Raw genomic sequence first — 20,234 nt, forward strand, 5'->3', positions numbered from 1 at the left:
ACCTCCCACTCCATCACAGTCTGGGAATCTGAGTTGGAGGCAAACAAACCTGATGGAAAGACACTTAGGGGTCAAATATTTTCATCGCCCATCAACCATTTTCCCAGCAGCACCCCAATCGTGGAACTCTTAAAGCAAACAAACACCAGACATCTTCCATTATTAACCAAACTGATTTATTATGCATGAACAAATCCCTTCCTGACTCTGTCACGCAGACAAACACACTCACATACGCGCGCACGCACACCCAACAATTAAATACATGATGTGGTGGAACTTCGGCATAGCTCACTTTGTTGTTGCACATGCTTTAATAAAATGACAGATATATTTACAGGATAAGCAATGTCTACGAACAAAAATTCGCAAGAACAGCTCTCGGTCCCACCCTGCAGCACTTTGCAACGCTCATTTTTATGCTTTATTTGTTTTTGTTTTTTGGAAATTCACCCACATTAAAAACAACTGAAAGAAAAAAAAAGAAAAAAAAAAAAAACAAAAACAAACCAACAAAATAAAAGAACAAAACACAAACAATGGGGGTTTTGGCCAATACAACATAGCATTATACGTATATGGAGTTTATCCACTACATAAATATGGCAGTAACACTGAGTAATTCATTAGGATTATTTACAGAGTTTGTGAAGTGGGGAAATATTACAGTCTGTGTGTGGACGACCGACACATCATATGCCTTCTTCAAAGTCTGGGGGACCGAGTCTAGGAAAAAACCAACACCTCCCATCCCTCCACTCGCCCGAACGTTAGACCGGTCAGCACTGACACAACGAGCAAAATAAGGCACAGTAAATACTTGGACCATTTTCAGGGGGGAATCTACAGACTTGCAGCTGGCTTGTGAGGCATGTAAACAATTGAGTCGATTGATTAGGACTGCCTTATAATCTTCCCTTTGTTTTCCCAATCAGTGATTTAGTCAATCTGATGAGCTTCGAAAACGGGTTTTATATGGCAAGGACCTCTGACCCTCCCCCACACACACCCCATCTGAAAAGGAAAGAAAAGAAAAAGAAAAAAAAAGAAAAGAAAAAGAAATAATATAGAAAAAAAAAAAAAAAAGCATAAACTTCCCTCCCGCATGCCCCCCCTCCCTATGCTACTCAACAAATACAATCACATGGTGACAAACAAAGAAAACTAGTAGTGCATACACTACAAACACAACAGGAAAATGCGATGCCCTGCCAATTGCCTTTGGTTAGGCCACAGCACTGCCCTCTGAACACGGAGGGAAAATGATCTGAACAAAAGAAAACAACAACCAAAAAAAAAAACGGAAACAGAATTGATTGACTCATTGATTGATAAGCTGTTCGAAGCCAAAGCAGTTTCAGTTGCAATGTGACTAAACCAAAGATAAAAAGAGAGAGAAATCTGTTTCCATCCCGATCCACTGATCATCTCAGACCAATGTGTTTCTCTGACAACTCCCGACCAACCTCCACCCAACGCCCTGTAGTGACCACACTGTTCCCACCCGGACAGACGACTAAGATATTTTGGGGTTTTCTTTCAAATACATCTAATGGCATTAGTCATCTCCTCCCCCCCTCCCCCCGACATGTTCGCTGCTGTTTAAGCTCTTCATCGAAGCTTCCTAATCGCTCTCTGGTGGTAGTCTTCGTCAAATGAAGAGGGAGGGAGGGAGGGAGGTCTGGCTGTCAAGACTTGAGTCCTACCCTTCCAAAACAGCCCCAGCTCCAGACAGATTCAATGGGGGGGGGGGGGTGAGGAGTTCAAGGAGTGATGCAGCGGAAGGGAGTGAAGGGTATATTGATGGAGCAGGAGAAGGAGGAGAGTCTGGGGCGGTCTGTCGCAGCTGTTTGGGGCTTCTGGCTTTGGTCGGTGTGATGGAACTGCTCAGTCGTGCTTCAGGTGGTCCTTGATGTCCTCCTCATCTGTGTACTCCGACGGCTCGTCGCCGGGCTTCAGCAACCTCCCGACATAATCGTATTTTTCTGAAAGGAAGTACAATAGTGTAGAAGTTTAACGCTAAAAAAAACATTTTCATTTTTACTTTTATCGACTTCAACGTCATGTAAACTCGTCCAAAGTTTTGCTTCGAGCTCGTCGGAGCTGCATTTACTTTGTTCATTTCGGACTCATGCGAATTTGTTTGGGAATTCTTTGTTTGCTCTCACCAGTTTGCCACATTATATAATACTAATGAGATTAATGATTAAAAACTCGAACCATGTACCAGAACTGTTGTTGCCAATTCAAACTGACATTTCATCATTTCAGTTAAATATTATCAGCTTTTATCCCTTTAAGTTTCATCAGAAAATGTATTTTTCTTTAAACGCCGTTCTCTCATTCATGCTGATTTTCAGAAAGTTAAAATGTGTTTGGAAATAAATATTACGGACGGAAACTTTCCCAATTTAATGTAAAGATCATTTTTTTCCTGAGCAAACACTTGACGACACCACGCCGACTTTTAGCCGACCATAACAGACAGTTTTTGATGGTTTCTAGACCAGATAACTACCTGAATATTTAACTAAGTCAACACCAGATTTGTTAATGATGAGAACAAATCATTAAAGAATTCTAAACCATTTGCAGTCAACATTACAGAACCAAAGCTATTCTATTTACACCAGAAGAGGAAAGTCCCTTTTTTAGACCCTGGAAGCAGAAAGTGCCAATGCACTTTCAGCTAATGGGTTTATCAGCCAACTGTTCTGGCTCCACAGCTGGCCCCTGACTAATTAAAGAACGAAAAGTACACAGGGCCAGTGAGCGCAGTTAAAATAAAACATGCTGCGAGTAATTTACTAACAACTTCTTACATGATTTAATCAGCCAGCCGCTAAAAGCTGCACCGTCCCGTTTCAAAAGAAGCTTTTTAGTGTTTTCAGACTTGTGATTTAAGGGGTGGACGTCACGTTACCCTGACAGAGTTCAGCCATCAGAGTTCAGACCCGAACACACCAGCCCTTTAGGAAAACACATTTTAGGAACGTTTCAAACCTACAATGAGCTAAACTGTGTAAGACGCACACTGGCTGCTGGATAAGCCTCAGATTATGACAAACATCATGAAATGAAGGCCTTTGTTTCCTTCCACTTTCTGGGTTTCCTGCCATAACTGTTTTCCAGCACACGTGGGGGATATTTTTAGTGTGGCTTTGTTGCACAGTCGGTTTGAAGTCTGGTTCCACTTCAGGTGCCTCCAAGAAATCTTGCTGCTCGCTTTAGTCGAATCATTTCTTCCCATTTGGAAAAAAGGGTCAGAAATAAAGTGACTGAAGTGTCCGACAATACACGAGCTGAAAATAAAAAAACGTTCAATTCTGGGTTGATGTCAGTGAACCGCTTCAGCTCAGAGCAGAAAGTGACTCATTTCAAAAAGGTTTCATAGAATGAGTTCATATAATATCTGGATTATCTCGTAAATAAAACAAGAAAACGTTGCTCTGATAATGTGGGAAAAGCTCGACTTTTCTAACAGCCAAAAGATTGGCCATTTTCAAATCACAAAATGAAATGTAGCCGATCAAATAACTGGTCAAGTTCTTGTTGTCGGCACAGATCCAGTGTTTTTTTTGGAGTCCGATAGAATTTCTTTAGTGGAATCAGCAGTTGAGTTTCGTCCGCAGCGTCCACATTACTAACGGTTAGTACATTTCATTTCAAAGGGAAATTTAGACGACTGCGCGATCGTCGTCTGCGGTTCGTGGGCCGCTGAGCCCAGGTGTACATTTCTTCTTCACGGTGTTTTTCATAGGAGCACAATTAACAACCTGTTGACCCTTTACTTCATTACTGTGCGTCTAATAAAATATAAGAGAATAGTGAAAGAAGCAGGTTCTACATTTCCAAAGCCAAAGAGGAAACAGTAACACTGGAGAGAACAAACAAACAATCAATGTATCAGATCACAACAGTCTAACTGTTTAACGGTCAGGGTGGCCGTCACGAAAACACGCCTCCGCTGTGGCCCTACGTTTGAACTACTTTTTATCTTCTCAACCGTTAGAGGTGACCTCTCTGGAAAGTGGGAGGATCGGGGCTAAAAACGTGACAAGGTGACAGAAAAAGGGATAAAAACAGCTGGAGAAAACGTCAAAAAGTGTCCCGAGTGTGGGATCATTTCAAACTCAAACCCGAGGAAAACACTGTGCATGCACTGTAAGGCCGAGCTAGCATACCGCAACAGCACGACTTCCATGTCGCAGCATCTCAGCAGAAAGCATCCGGGCACTTCAGGTCTGAAGTGAAGATAAATACAGTGTAGTCAGCTGTGCCAATTGTGCTCATGTGGCTGAAAATTATTTGGCTGCTACCGCTAACAGCCAATGGTTTTTTTCTTCTTCTCCTCGGTGTGTTGCGAGGTGACGATAACGCTAACTTTATGGTGCGACGTAGCATTAGAATGCCTTCCGTCATTTTACATCCCTACAATGACATTTAAAGTGCAGCTCTTCTTCATCTTCCACAATGAAATTTAAAAAAAGCAAGAGAGCAGTGTGACACAGATGAGACATCGATAAGTCACTGTGCTGCAGCAGGATGGTTCCGAAAGCTCTGGTCAAAAACAATAATCAGATATTTCTGGAAGAGTGTTATTTTAAGTTAAGCATGGGAGGTGGAGACTCCCTTTAAAGAGGATTCAAATATATAAATATCATGGACAGATGAGACAAAAATAATGTTTTCTGGTCAAATAACCCCTTTCGTGTTTTTAATTTTCAATTGTACCGATTTATTTGGCACGATGTAGTTTTATCTCCATTACAGAAAGAAAACAATAGTCACACTTCTAACGGAACCTCACTTGATGGATATTTTTGGTTCATTTTTCTTATTGAGAAGGTGACCGTGTTTGGGTGTATATCACACCTCTCCCCTCTATCTTTCAGGAATCAGCATTCTACGGACAAAGCCACCACGCTCAGCTGAAGACGCTGGCAGCATTTTAAACATGAGAGTTTCAGACGTGCGTCCGCTTTCCGTGGTGCTGGACGGAGGCTTCGACAAAAGATACGGCTTAAATGCAGGAAGGTTGGCAGCAATAGATATCCACCTGTTTTTTTACAGTTACAACTGTCCTGTTGCATTTCGGTCACAGGATCTTAAAAGAAAAGGAAGAAAGCCACGTCCGATTATTCGATTCATCAATCGATTACAGTGGCGGATGAATCGATCATTAAAAAAATGGATAGCTGCAGCCCTGGGGAAGACAGACTAAAATTCACGTCTCTGGATTTTTAAACTGAATCGTGATACAATACAGTATCCGCGTATTTTCTATGAACACTTAATACTACAACTGTAACATTCATAGTTCTCACTATGCATCTGAATTCTACCTCTCACATTTGCTCTCATGTTCAATATCTTTTAAAATCTGAACTCAGAATGACAACGGAACGAGTCTTGAGGGGAGTGACTGAAATGCGGACACACCGACACATCAGAAATCATTCAATCCGTGACGACGAAAATCAGAAACCGTCCATATTAGATGGCCAGCTCGCCCTCACTAAATATTCAGAGGCATAATGAGCAGTTAGTAAAGAGAACGCAAGAGAGAAATCTGCGCCAAATCAATATCCACGGAGCGTTTTCTCTGTTGGGGACATTTCTTTAAAAGCCTACCCTTGAACTGCATCTCCCACTCCCTCACGCTCTCCATCTGTACTGCACTGAGGTCTGACAAGTCGTCGTACTCGTCTCTCAGGGCATCTCTCTCCAGACAGAATGTTGCCAGACCCCTCGAAGCGTCCCGGCCTGCGAAAATACCGTAAGGGCCATCTGGAGAGGAAGAAGAAGTGGGAAGAAGAAAGAAAAGTGTGAATAAGAGCCAAAACAGAGTTTTATTTTCCATTCATCGACTAATTGACATATAATTTAAAGGGGGGGAAAAAAGTAGTCAAAATTGTTCCAATGAAGCAACAGGATAACCCGCTGGTGATCTTATCTCATCTTATGACTCCTGCTGCTGCTGCTTTGCATTAAAGCCTTCCAAGGCAGCGACATCTTGCTCCGGTGAACTCAAGACATGCGTCTTTTTCCAGAAAACTGATTTTTGACAGTGAATAAGCAGATTTTCTACTTTCATAACATATTTATAAAATCTGGAAGATAAAAATCAACATGAAATCAATGGTGCAATGTGACACGCCACACTGTCTGTGAGTCTCACATTCAGAGAAGAGCGTTTAATGGTCTCTATGGCTGCATAAGAAGTCCAACTGGGCTGCGATGACTTAGGAATGGATAATCACCAAGTCATCCAAAGACAGTAACAACAACAACAAACACTCACCGAAAGCAGCATTTTCTTTGTCACATATGAGAATAAATGTAATATATTTTCAGTCTGGACTGCTGTTGAATATGAGAAACGGTTTGAATGCATCAGCTCAGGTTGTGTGGATAATTGTCCACTTTTCACTTTTTGGTAACAGCTTTCCCCTTAAAGACCGGTTATTAGAGGATATATTTGAGTTATTAGCTGCAGCTTTGCTTAACTTGAATGAAATCTATACGATCAGCTTCCGGTCTGTGAGAAAAGGAAAAGAAACCGTTAAAAAATGACTTACGCCGTATCTTTGGAGACGCAGAGATGTAACCAAGTAGCTGGCAGACATAAAAGTACCTGCAAATATAAGCAGCTGACTTTAAAGCAATAAACACCACGTTGTTTTTTTTAAAAAAAATAAATAAATAAATAAATAAATAAATAAATAAATAAATGATTTCAAGCACTCAAATTTCATGATTTGTTGCTTTCAGTCGTATGACATCAAGTAATGTGACCAACATGCAGCCAGCAAATGAATTTCATCAGTTACATGGCATCATGCCCAGCGTTTCCCAGCCCCTCTTGCTGGGGCATTTTAAAATCCAGGTTAAAAACATTTCTTTTCTCATGTGTCTATGCATGAAATCTGCACGGTATCTTTTAACTTATCTTGACTGTTGCTTGTTTTAAATTCATTTAAATGATTTTATTTGTTTCTCTTTATATTCTTTTTTGTATTTTAATCCTTCTTCCACTCCCCGCTGCAATGCTTTTATTTTATGTAAAGCACTTTGAACTGTTTGTACATGAAATGTGCTATATAAATAAATTTGATTTGATTTGTCCTGTCATCCCTCTAAGTTACAGCATCTTCACCATCTTACCATTTCAACCATCCTGCACGTCCAACAAGGGATGACATGCTTGTCCTATGGGAGCCACACTGAGAAATTTCCAGTTACGCGACTGATGTCAGACTCTGATATCTGTAGGGAGGGCAGATATTGTCTCAGAACTTTTGCTAAAGGCTGATAATGAGTTTTTCCATGTTGAAGCCTTTCTCATCCTCCAACAAGAGCGTCATCTGATGAGCATGTGAACCCCCCCCAAACTATGTTTTCCCCAGTGACCGAAAAACCTTAAAATAATAAACACAAGGAAAGATCTGCTGAAAGATAAGATATACTCTTCCCTTGCACAACTCACACCAAGCGATTTACAGATGAAATTATAAATCCCACTTGAGCCGAAGCCAGAGTAACACGGGAGCACCAATAACACTCAGATTTCTGTCTTTGGGGAAGATGCAGGCTTTTTATAAACCAATAATCTTACATGCTGGAGATGGTCAGGTTTAAATGACAGCCCCAGTTGCCTCTTAAAGGCAGCACAGGGATGCAACAGGCCCATTTCAATCTTTTTGGCTAATTCACAAGTCTATGAAAAGTCCAACTTCATACCTAACTGGATCGTTCAGAGCATTGCTGAAACAGCGAAAACTGTCCGTTTCACCCAAAGCTTAAAGCGACAAAATACTCTTTGCCTCAAAAACCTAAAGTCGGACTTTAAAACCCACCATTGACCACGTCGTCAGTGACAACACCGTCGACTGGCACGTGCATTCTCAAACCGCCTCCGTTCCGAGTCCACTGTGAACACCAGCTGTACAGTTTAAGATATGACCGAGTCAAGTCCAGAATGGCTCTGGTGATGTGGACATATTCGGGCCTACTTGGCTCTGTTCTGGCGGAGTGGAGCAGCAGACTGACAGTTGAGACTGCTGGGCATGAGTTCGAATTATTTCAGTTTAGTGCAGAGAGTTGACGGGCGAGTCTGCGAAGTATGAGGAACTGCCGAGAGGCTTTTATTATTAGAATATAATGGAGACGTTATGTGCCTGGAATACATTTGTTAACTCGCTCACATTCTCTGAATTGAGTTCCATTTACCAATTTAACTTTCCTAAACATAGACAGCCCCAACAATAGTATCAAAGCAGCAAGACGTGTCGGTTAGAAAACCCTCGTGCGGTTTCCAATTTTGATGTAGGCTGAGTCCCATCATCAGGTCCAGACTACACAACCAGACTGCACTGTCTGCATGTCAACTGGCTAACAAGCTAACATTAGCAGAGCATATTTCCAAATCTTTCACAGCATTCTTGACTAACTAAGTTCAACAAAAACAGTGCCACGTACCGCCTACTGGCTGTCGATGTGTTTCCACAACGACTTCAAAAGTCACGCTATTTAGCTAGCCACTAGCATCCCATTCAAAAACACAAAGCCAAAGAGCTAAGCTAAAACGGTTTGCGCCCAAATTTTGCTCCAGGACGACCCACTACAAGGCGGCAACGTGTCCTCTTACTCACCCCTCTTAAGAGAACCACCCACACATTGCTCACTCACCTTTACCATAAAACTTTTTGCCACTTGTCACGTCAAAAATTTTCATGTTGACAGCCATGAGGATGCGGGGATTCTGGAGTCCGTCGTACTCCCGCAGCTGCTCCAAAGTGAAGTCCCGTCTCCTCATCTTGGGAAGCGCCGAGGCCTCGTCGCTACGGGCCGCGTCAGAGCCAGGCCGCCTGCCCCACCGCCGGTACGCCGCCAGACAAACCGCCACTACCAGAACCAAAATGCTGATATTCAGCAACATTCCGCCAAATCCGAGCCCGCCTGACTCATCCGCTGCCCCTTGGCCACCGCTTGTGTCAACTGGTCCGCTCAAACTGTCTCCATCGTCCGCCATACTGCTCAGTTAGCGCCTACCCGCCCCTGACAAGATGCTGCGTTCAGGTCCTGTCGGGAACGGCGGAACCACTAGTTGACTGAACGTTCAATGTCGTGGATTATTGATTTGGATAAGCGGACAAACCGTGGACACATAGGCCAAAAAAGTAAGTCACGTAGAGCTTCAAGAGTCCACGGAGTAACAGGCTCACTAGAATTGTCCGAGAATTATAAAATGCATTCCAGAGAGAGACGAAACAGCCAAAATGAGACTAAAAAAAACATTGAATGGCTATAAAAAAAAAAAGCGAAATAACTGAAAGCTGAGACAACGTAACCTGAACAGGGGCGTGGCTATGTGGGGGTGTGGGTGCCCCCCTGAGAAATGCCCTGGCCATCCAAAGAAAACTGGCCAGAAAAAAGGCCACGATTTATTATCTCTGTTTGTGTCTTGTATTGATAGAATAAATGCAGGTGGTGATTTTTAAAAAGCATGTCTGTAAAGTTTATAGCTTTATTTATTTTTTTGTTATGTATTCCCCCCCCCCCCCCCTTTGTAACCTTAACCCCTTGCTGCTGAAAAAAAAGGCGATTTTCACATTTTCGGATGTTTTTGTTGTATATAATGATCTGAAATGTAGACTTAATGAAGGTAATAAAAAGCTGGAGTTGGCTGGATGTCTTGCCCCAAGTATCTACTTGAATTTAAACCCTCAATGGAGAATGTGGAGCATGTTAAACAAAAGCTATTGCATCATACAAGTTTTACATTTCTTTACAAAAAAAAACCCCAAAACAAAAAAACAAACAAAAAAAATTCATAAAAAAAATTCCACAATGTTAACAAAATTTACAGTCATGATTTATGCTAGTGTGATCATAATTTCATTACCGAATTGAATTATTACCATTATTATTATTATTATTATTATTATTATTATGCTTGAAGTTGTAGTAGTGGTTTTCCACCGATTTTTTTCAGGTATTGTTTTCTGCCCCCCCAGATGAGCTAACTGCCCACCCACACATGCCATTCTGGTCACACCTCTGAACCTAAATAGAATGCAAGTTGCAAATATAAGCATCATGGGTCACAAGACGACCCAAATTAATAACATGTGACTTAAAATAACCTCACTGGGATGTAAAGCTATCACAATAACACACAAACTGATAATTTCCACCACCACCCTGCCCCAGGACACCCGAGAAGCCAAGCTCCTTGTATCATTAGATTTGGACAAGGGGATGAAAAAAGGAGCAATTTATGATGCAGTGTTAAACTGTAATAGGGGACGGAAATACATTTAGATGAAAAATCTAACAAAGAACATAGTATTCAATTAATTTTCTACACTCATTTCGCCCTGGTCTGGATTCCAGTAAGCTGGAGTTGACCAAGTTCTGCAGTTTATCACTCTGCTTTTAATTACCCTTTGTTATTTACCTTTGCTGTTGGGATTTCAAGAAAAGAATAGATCAAAAACCATGAGGCTAGTTTCATTTTATGATAAACCACATTGTGTAATATACACAAGAGACATCAGATAATATGATAGACGAACAAACTAAAGCAAATGAGTTTTATCTAATTGACGTTTTCATTTAAAATGTGATTTAACGCTTTCAAAATACTGAAATATCAACTAAAAATGAGGTTTACAAGGGACACCTGAAGGCAGCAAATCACTCACCCACCACCTTTATAAACTCAGGCTGGATTTCTTTGCTCCTCCATTTGAGAGGCCCAGTGTTAATAAAGAAAAAAAAAAGAAAAAAAAGAAATACACCTAAAATGGGTCAGGATTTTTGTTAATTCTTCCTCATACTTACTTTTGACATTTCTGGTCATGTATTAATAATGTTAAACTGCAAGGAAAGGTGAATTTCAGAGACAACCAATGGTCTTAATCATTTTTTTTTTGTTGTTGTTGTTGCTGCCTTTGTTGCTGGTTGTCCCCCCCAATGCCCCCCCTGCTTTCTTCACCTCAGCCCATTCATGTAGGCAAGAGAGAATAACTGGCGATTTGCAGCTAATGCGACTTGAGATCTCAACTGAGACCTTCACACTGTGTTTTAGCTTCGTGATGACAGCCAAGTTCACCGCTGGGAGCGGAAACCTGTTGATCAGGCTTGATGGCTCGGCCTTGGTGAAACCACATAATATCAAAAACAACAGGCACTAATGCAAAGCAGGACAGATCACACAAACACCGGTTGGTACAATCAGCTGTTATTTTATAGATTTTTTTTTGTATTTTACAATTCTTTTAACATGCATTTCTTTATCCTAATACACTCAAAAACACACTACCGATAAAACAAATCACTTATTAAGATCAAACGGGTAAATTGAATAGCAAATTGATTTTTTATAGTATTTACATTTTTTTTCTTTTATTTCAACTCAAAAACCTCTCAAGTCCACCGAAGAAAAGGAAAGTTAAAGTGCTCTAGAGCACCAAGCCTCAAACGTAATACGAAGTCAACTTCAAGCTAAAATAAACAGTTTTTATGATGCTAGCTCACACCCATAATTCCAGCAGAAGTATATATATTTTTTTTTAAATCATTCAACAGCAAAAAAAAAGCCATTAAAAACTGCAATGATTGCCTAAGACTATTCCATCAATCAAGTAAATGGAAAAAAAGAAAAACAACAAAAAATGAAACAATAAATTAAACTATCTCTGGGTGTAAAATGGGATTTAAGGTAAAGCTTTCCCATATAAACGTGTCATGATTTTTAAGGTTTTTTTTTTAATTAAAAACCGACATTGTTGATCTGCGAAGTGTGGCTGGCAGACTGAAAAACGTGTTGGGGTGGGGAGGGGGTCGGTCCTTCACAAACCCACAACTGCTGCTTTCAACCCGATTGTCACGATGAAGAACGGAAGGTGTTTGGAAAAAGAAAAAAAAACCTGCGAGCCTTGCCACTTTTAAATACATTTAAACCCCGAAAATTCATTAGGAAGACCTTTAAAAAAAAAAAAAAGCAGGATTAGGACAATTTTGCTGCTCCTGATGCACTCCTGACATCATAAAAACAAGATTTAAGGCACACGAGACTATCTGCGGTATCTCTTTTCTTGGCAGAATAGAATCACAGTTTAACAGCTCTTTGCAGATCAGAGCAGTTTACGGAGATCAATGTATTTCAAGAGTTTGGCATCTGAGAGATAAAAAGGCAAAATGGAGGGGAAATGCATTTTTTTTGTTTGTTTTGTAAACGTTATGAGCTGTCGCGCGAACAGATTCAAGCTCGCTGCCTATGCTTGTTTGCTTTAAATGAAATGCACTGCTAAAAACAATCAAATTAAGTCGCCCACGCTCAGTCTCTCTTCGTACTCAGACGGTTTGCCTCTGAGAGAGTGAATGCTGAGCTGAGAGCCGCCGCCTACTCCACATCTCTTCTACTCAAACCGACGCCAGGAGGAGGGAGCTTCATTTGTGTGGTGCGGCGCTTTCCTTCTTCCCCGCTCTGGCATCGGCCTTCTTCCCGTGGGCCGGCGGGGCCGCTCCCGTTTTCTGGGTGTTGTTTTTGGGTGTGGTCTGTGCGATGGAGGCGGCAGGCTGGGAGGTTGCGTTGGAGGATTTAGAGGCCTGCGAGGGCTTTGAGGTAGTGTTGGAAGGATGTCCCCGACGCCTCCCTTCATCCCCGGCCGAGGACGAGTGACGTCTCCTCCTGCCTCCTTCCTCTCCCATCGGTGGCTGCAGACGAGACGTTATCACGTCAAAAACGCACTTATAACCACAGTCCCCTGCCTGGTCCTGTTACTCTACAATTAATGTTACAATGTCCTGTAACAAATAATTAATGATGATCACAAATGAGTTTGTATCGTCTGCCGAACGTTTTGACAAACCCTGTTTCATCATCAAAGGGTAGATGAGAAAAGAATAAATGGAGATTCAAAGTGATATGAGAAGAACACATTTTCAGTCGAGGTTTTTAGCTCATAGCTGATTGACATCCGGCTGACACTCACCACCACCCGGAAGTCCTCCAAGTTCTTGAATTGGAAGAGGTGCTCCTGCAGCTTTGGGTCGATAGGCTGGTTCTTTATCTTTGAATATTTCAGGAAGGCCCAAAACTTCTCCAGTCCATACAGCTGACCTGAAGGGGGGGCAGGAAGAGCAGAGAGGACTGAGTGGATATCATCAGTTGAGTCACGGGTCAAAGTCGCTTTGATAAAACCGGGCAAAATAGGCCTGTTTCAGGCAAACCCAGATAAAACCGAGAGTTCTTGAGCCACTTGTGATACGAATTACAAATATTCCATTTTCAAAAAAGATCCAACATCTGCTCTTTACAGTCTATTCACTGTTAGGCTAGGCGTCCACTATTCCGGCACGTCAACGTAACTCGCCGGATTGGATGCCTAGTGTCGCCGTGTTGCTGCTGCAGTGGGCGTGTACAGAGGGGCCTGTATACGAAGTTGTAGACAGAACATACGGGCTCCGGGGGAAAGTAAATAACTTGTGATTTTAACCAACCGAAGTTTCTCCCTCTAAAAATTTGAGTTTGAGGGAAATTAATGTGTATAAATCGTCAGCAATGGAAAATTATTTCGTATTTCACCATGGCTGTGGATCTGCGAGCGAGGAGAGCTGCTGCTGAGCCGACACAGGAGATCACATGATCTACAGTCATTGGATAACGCACTACGGCTGCCGTGGCAAATTTGCATAAACTTCGAGCGAGCCCAACTTTTTGACGTGCCGCAAGTCCCCCGCTCGCCGTGCCGGAATCCCAGCATGCTTTGCGAGCACGGCGACAACGATCGGCCGGATTTCATTGAAAATGAATTGAATGCGTTGGATACGGCTTGACGTGCCGGAATAGTGGACGCCTAGCGTTAGTGTGAACGGCACTAAGTAACAGGTGTGTAAAAGTCGTTTTTTTTTTTTTTTTTTGCCTTAATTTGATGCCTGTAGATGACCACAGCTGGCAGCCCGATGCTGTAGCAAGTTATCGTGTTACAGAGTTTAAATATTTCATTTCTGATTTTCCTTTCAACAACTGGTCTGAATTTACTACAAAGTTTTTCCTCATGGAAGATTTAAAGTCCTCGACACAAATCCTCACTTTCAGAATTCCTCTGAATATTTGATACACCAGTCACAAATTAAAAAAGCCTGCGTTTAGCTCAGTGTGTTCAAATTGCTTTGGATGCAGACAGACCTGAGATTTCTGGGTTTTAGAAGTACTTTTGGGGTCTTTTACCGTACAGCTGTCAGCAGAGAACAGAAGAGAGAAATGGAACAACAAACTTATGACGTCGTCAGATTTATATCTGAACTGAGTTTGTTCGATGTCGGGATTTTAAAATATACTACTGAAATACAGCGAGCACATTCTTTATCTGGATGTAATCTTGAAATTTAGTTTTTTTTTTCCTTAAAAATTTCAAAGCATGGAAGTAAGGCTATATAAACCCCAGCAGAGAGACACTTCTCAAAGTCAAACATTTCAGTGCCCGCTGTGCCGTTAAGTCCCTTTCTGTGAGCGACGGATCAGCCTCCGCTTTGAATGAGAAACATTTGACTGAACAACAAAATAACCACCGAGTGAAATAAGTGGCTCCAGCCGTTACTGGCAATCCTCCATTTTGCTCCACTGAGTCACACAGTGTTGAAACAGGTTGAGAAACAGACTTTAATCTGATTTCCCCCCTCCCTTTGCACAGTAAAAAGAAAAAAAAAGAAAAAAAGTGATGAAACTGCAGAGATCTCAGAGAAGCAAACAAACACGCGGTTGACGGTAAAAGAAACAGTGAGACTGTTTTGAGTCAAAGGAAGATGTTTGAGTGCTTTTATGTCACATATATTTTACATCAGTATAAAACTCAACGATGAATAAAAAATGGTTTTATCATTTCCTGACGTCACTGCAGCTGACCAATCGGAACTGACTGGGGGCTTAAGATGGGGCCGGCTTATCCAACTTTACATTTAGCAGGAAATCTGTAAATGTTCAGTGGTCAAACGGCTCTGTGCAAGCCGATTCAGAAGGAAAGACCTCCAATATTTGTTCGGTCAAAATATATCATTGCTGGATAAGAACCTAATTTCTGTTTCTTACTTTTACTGCCTACATTATGTTTTGAAGAGCAAGTCAGACATTTTAAGTCGGTTGTCTTTCTTTCAAACTAACTTTTCATAATTGCAATTTGCTGTCTTGCTCAGTGTTGTCACCAACTGTGTCGTTAATGTAGCTGCCGGGGAAATGATACGGGGTGTAAGGTGGAGGCTGAAATATTTTTCATGAGCCTGTCGTCTGAATGTAATCCATTACTAAACTTACTGAATGAATTATTCTCTAATTTGCATGGAGGATGGTAAACGAGGCCATGGTTCAATTTCCAGTCAGCCGACAGGAAGTGTGTTTCATTAAAGTAAACCATACAAACAACTGGTGATTATTTCCTTTACAGCCCTAAATTTTTTTCTTTCATTATTGCATAAAAGTCACTAATGAACAGAGGTGTGGTCTTACATTAAGAAGTTGATGTGAGGTTTAAAACACCCCAGTTACTTTTCGGTGCTCTTTACCTTTCTCAAAGTCTCTGAGGGTCTCCTCTTGAAAGTCCTTGAAGAGATCTAACCTGAATCTCTTCTCCAAACCGTAGCTGTAGTATCGGAAGAGACACTCCAGTCCATACCTGCAGGAGGACGACAAACATTTACTATGAAACGAATTCACATAACAATCAAATACGGTATATTTAGACTGACTGTGTCTCATGTGGCCAAACTGATTCCAACAAACCTTTCAGACATTTTCTCACGAGTGTCAAACATTTCACAACAGCGAGCTGTTCATTTGGTGGATTATTAGCAGCTATTAATGCAATCGGCAGAAGAACCAGACAGACGGGTCCACCAGTTTCTTGGTAATGAAGTTTATGTGAGTCGCTGCACAACCAGCTGACGAGGGGTTCTTTATTACGCCAAACTCACTCTCACTTCAACATGCAGGGCTGAGCCAGCCACTTGTGTAGATAAGAATGTAGGTTTGGCATGTGTGTGAAGGCGCATACCCAGAGGCAGCCCTCACCGTTAACCCTGTGCTGTGCAATGACACCCAAACACCGCAGGCAAAAAAACATCCAATTAGTTTAGTTCTACATGAGGAAGGCTGTCGTTTTTCAGATAAATGTTTCTGTTCAGAAGAGAACCATCAATCTGGAGACTCGGGATGAAGTGAAAGCGCGGACTGTTGCCTTGCTTTAGTACGAACTGAAATGATTTGTTTATTTGTCAAAGGACCAGAAAATGTTACATTAACGGACGACTTAAGACTGGTTAATGAAAAATATCTCGATTTGCATCTTCCAGCTCAGCCGGTGTGATTTGTGAAGTTGTAATTGGGAATGTTTTGCATTTTCCAAACCATTCGTTGCCATTTTTGAATGAACCGACTGTTTAAAGTGGAAGACAGAATTACAATAGTAACAAACTCAAACATCAGGTCCTCCACAAACTGTGAATGGGGCTCAATGCCTCGATTGTGTGGCTTTTGTGGATAAGTGACACTAAATGGAACAATTTGTTAGTTCTGTTCATTGATCTCTGAGGCTCATTTCCACCACAATTTGCTTTGTTAAAAGGTACTAAACATTTAACCCCTGAAGGCTCGACATACACCATCCAGCCGAAAGTCACGTGTATCTTTCACTGAACCACCTGTAGGTTCAATTACGGCATATTTTCAATAAGCTTATGTAATGTCACAAAATGTTTTTCCGTCCAGAGTTGTATTAATTTTTCTTGTATTGATGATTGGAGTCAGACAGCTGGAAACAATCTCCTCCAGCCTATCCCGAAGGTTCTCAATGGGATAAGGATCTGGACTCTTGTAACTCTTTTACAATTTGAACCTGATGAATCTGGACATCGTAGAGTATGCCCATGTTATCAGGCAAGAAAAACCCCAGATCATAATCCTGCCCCCCAGGTGTGTACGGTAGGCACCAGGCATTATGGGAGCACCACCTCCTCCACTGCTTTTCTTACCCCGTTTTATCCCATTTGGCTTCATGAATAAATGGTTCTCTTGAGTCAGCATCGCTATTTAGTCCCAATATCTTTGGATCTCATAGCATTGTGTGTGGAAATGCTCGTACTTTCACTTTCAAGCATCGCTGTGACTTCTACAGTTAATTTTAATTTAAAACATTTGATCAGTGATCAAGTGATCTCTGATCAGGATCATTCAAGATTTAGTTCCGACCACATTTCTTGCTGGAAGTTGATGGTTCACCACCACCCTTCCAGGTCTCCTTGGTCGTTTTGTTTGCTTGATGCTGACCACTAACTTGAATAATTAACTAACTAATATCCTCCTGACCTGTAATTTTCTTTGGCGTCTTCAACTGCAAACTGTTTGAACTCCTCATACATCTTCCTGTTGAAGTTGTCTCTGAGGAAGAAGGACCAGAACCTAAACAGAGTGTTCATCTCCTGAGACAGGCCGATCCCCAACCGTTTCCTCTCTGCAGAGAAAAAGACAACCATAATGCTAATAATACACAGGAGGTCCATACAAAGGCATTTCTTCTTCTTTGTAAAACATTGGGGTTACAGAGCAGAGGGGTGCTTGCTGCCATGTTTACAGATGCTATACCATTAAGGCACCGTCGGCGGTACTTGTGATATCCCTGCTGAGTGAAGCCGTTGTCCCTCAGCATCTCGTGGGATGGATGCCAGAATTTGGGCAGAGACTGGGGGGTGCAGCCGTAACTTCCTGACAGCGGTGCTCCTTCTGATGGAGAGGCGTTGGAGCTGCTGTGGAATGATGGAGGGAAAGATGTTTGAGTGGTGAAGCAAACAAATTCATATGCTCTCTCATATGTTGACTAAATCAAGCGTAGTCTTAAGACAACACAACACCAAATATTATAAACTAATTTCTCTTTCGTCTCTCCTTGATATAATTCTAAAACATGGTAAATTGAATTCTCAACTTATAATCAAATGTATCATTAGGTGTAGTACTTCACTTCTAGACTTTCATGGTTTCCAAACAAGCACCAAAACCAAATTCATATTTCAGTGCAGACTGTTAGTCAAACACTGCAAAACGTCACCAGAAAGGCAGAATTATTACAGGTAATCATCACTGAGGTTTTACAGAAATCGAGCGGTCGGACCTGATGGATGCAGAGCGCGGTCGGTGTTCACGGGAGTCCATCACCCAGCCGATGTGGGCCTCCTGAGGAGGATTCGAACTGTGGCGGGTCTTCTTCTTTCTCGGCATCTGAAACAGACAGGGGGTCGAACATAAAAACCTTTTTATGTACAGGAGTTCAAATCAAACTTTAGTTGAGTCCGTTTGTCTAATTTGGGCCCAACTCAACGTCATACACTGCCTGCCTGTAATTTAAGCTCATTCTGAAGCAGTTAAGAGTATTCCACAGAACAGCACAATGCAACATGGGAAAAAAAGAAAAGAAAAAATGATCGCACAAACAAAACACAAAACAAAACATGAGATCCAACATAATTTCTATTTCTATTTTAGAAGATTATTCACTGGTTTTCCTGCATGAAGGTGCCATCAAGCACAATTCACATAAGATCAGCCACTGTTATAGTTATCTCTAAACCAAAAATAATCCTTCACAATGCACAAGAAACCTCATATATTGACATATCACAGATTCAACTTTTAAAAAACATAAAAGGTCATTTGTCGTGCACTCAGAGGCTGGTCTTTTAAAGTATTTAACACCTAAAAATTGTCCCATAAAGTGACAGCATCCATCCACCGGGATGCTTTTGAGGGTCCACGACTTGGGTCCAGATTGTGATCCTTTAGACATTTGTACAAAAAGAGCTCACCTGTCCATCAATGGCGCCGCTCTCCTTCATAACGGGGTAGAAGCGTGGAGTCTTGCTGGGGTCCTGGCGTCCAGGGGTGCGAGGTGTCCTGGGGGTCCGGGGTTGGTGAGAGCTGGGCGACTCTGGGACCGTTGCCGGTAGAGAGCGAGCCAGTTCTGCTCCACTGTCCACTGAGAACGCACATTAACATGCACAAAATGATTATTTCCCATAATGACAGATGAGACCGATTCCATGTCATGAGGACAACGGCTCTGATAAACATAGAACTGGTAACACCATTTATCTCAATATTTACAATTTACAACCAACATAGTCACATGTCAGGTACATTATTGTGCCAGTATGATGCTTATCTGGCATTATATTTGACATTGGCAAAAACATTTTGGTGCTTGATATCTTCAGGTGAAAAAGACAAAAAAAACTAGTGTGACATCCTTATGGTTAAAATGCACAAACCCACCTGGCATGGGAAGAGGTGGGACTTCCTGGTTTGGGTCAATGGGCACTTTGGGGGTGAGGGTGTCAAACTCATCTTTACTGATGACATTCAGCTTCTTGAAGTTGTCGACGTCCTGCTGGGGAACCGAAATATGTGCACAGTCAAAGAAATGTCTAGAGCCTAAACTAAAGCCAAGCAAACACGGATGTGAAAAAAAAAATCTGTACATAGAAAGAAAAATCAGTTCCATTTACATCTTTAAATACAAATGAACGAACGTCAACTCAATGAGCACATTATGTTGCATCTTAACAGGAGAAAAAAAAAAAAAGAGGAAAAAAAACGCGTTGATATGTTTTTAAAAATGCCACTTTTGTATTTTTTTTGTATAAAATGTATTTTATTGTCATATCTCCATTTTGCACCATTCAATGCAAGAAAAATCTAATATAAATATAGCTTCAAGCAGCGATGTGGGGGTCCTAGCAGAATGGCACAATAGGGAAGGCTTGGGCTGCTCAGGAAAGCGTCGTGAGTCCATGCACCAAGTTTGGCATCGATACATCAATGCATCATAGAGATACGGCCAAATGTCCCATTTGCGCGTCAGCATGGAGTTTGATTGGCTGCCGCGGTTAAACGGAAGTGAAATGAAAAAATCCACCTGATTACTTATGTGTGGCTTGGTCTGAAGATTCTATGTGCCAAGTCCCGTGGATATTGGACAATCTCAGTGGCCTGAAATGCTTTTTGAAGGTTTTCGATTAAATTCAAAATGGCGGAAAATCCAAGATGGCGCTGATGACGTCATGAGGTGCGTTGACCTTGTCTATATCCAGGGATTCCAACGGTACCTTATTTGTGAAATTTGGACCAAGGGGTCCAAAGATATGAACAAAAATGCATTTTTGCTACATATAGCGCCACC

The 20,234-nt window shown here is 41.6% G+C and overlaps 2 protein-coding genes across 9 annotated transcripts in view; both read right to left on the minus strand.

Moving 5' to 3' along the window:
* Positions 1-1,113: 1,113 nt before the first annotated feature.
* Positions 1,114-9,064, minus strand: pgrmc2 (progesterone receptor membrane component 2). The gene is made up of 3 exons (XM_075448121.1): positions 8,692-9,064; positions 5,635-5,790; positions 1,114-1,985 (listed from the first exon to the last, which is right to left on the minus strand). Exons 1-3 carry the CDS (start codon positions 9,032-9,034, stop codon positions 1,888-1,890), a joined length of 597 nt encoding a protein of 198 aa, XP_075304236.1. The 5' UTR covers positions 9,035-9,064; the 3' UTR covers positions 1,114-1,887.
* Positions 9,065-11,246: 2,182 nt separating this feature from the next.
* The window catches only part of larp1b (La ribonucleoprotein 1B), a 32,770-nt gene continuing 23,782 nt past the window's right edge, over positions 11,247-20,234 (minus strand). For 6 of the 8 annotated variants that reach the window (XM_075448691.1, XM_075448688.1, XM_075448685.1 and 3 more), the window contains 8 exons: positions 19,328-19,442; positions 18,862-19,031; positions 18,171-18,277; positions 17,645-17,805; positions 17,369-17,513; positions 15,571-15,680; positions 13,005-13,132; positions 11,247-12,726 (listed from right to left, as the gene is read on the minus strand). In XM_075448691.1, coding sequence (XP_075304806.1) covers positions 12,460-12,726; positions 13,005-13,132; positions 15,571-15,680; positions 17,369-17,513; positions 17,645-17,805; positions 18,171-18,277; positions 18,862-19,031; positions 19,328-19,442 — 1,203 coding nt within the window. In that variant the 3' untranslated portion in view covers positions 11,247-12,459. The remainder of the gene's footprint in view (positions 12,727-13,004; positions 13,133-15,570; positions 15,681-17,368; positions 17,514-17,644; positions 17,806-18,170; positions 18,278-18,861; positions 19,032-19,327; positions 19,443-20,234) is intronic. The other 2 variants (XM_075448686.1, XM_075448687.1) reach the window with 2 other exon arrangements.

This window comes from Odontesthes bonariensis, chromosome 17 (assembly GCF_027942865.1).
Source record: "Odontesthes bonariensis isolate fOdoBon6 chromosome 17, fOdoBon6.hap1, whole genome shotgun sequence".
NCBI lineage: Eukaryota > Metazoa > Chordata > Actinopteri > Atheriniformes > Atherinopsidae > Odontesthes > Odontesthes bonariensis.

Bases quoted from the DNA above. Each gene is read 5' to 3' on its own strand.
- pgrmc2 (XM_075448121.1), bottom strand. From the start codon at position 9,034: ATGGCGGACGATGGAGACAGTTTGAGCGGACCAGTTGACACAAGCGGT. The intron at 5,791-8,691 runs GTGAGTGAGCAA...CTTCCTCTCCAG, and splicing joins CAAAAAGTTTTATGGTAAAG to ATGGCCCTTACGGTATTTTC. The intron at 1,986-5,634 runs GTAGGCTTTTAA...ACTTCCTTTCAG, and splicing joins GTGGGAGATGCAGTTCAAGG to AAAAATACGATTATGTCGGG.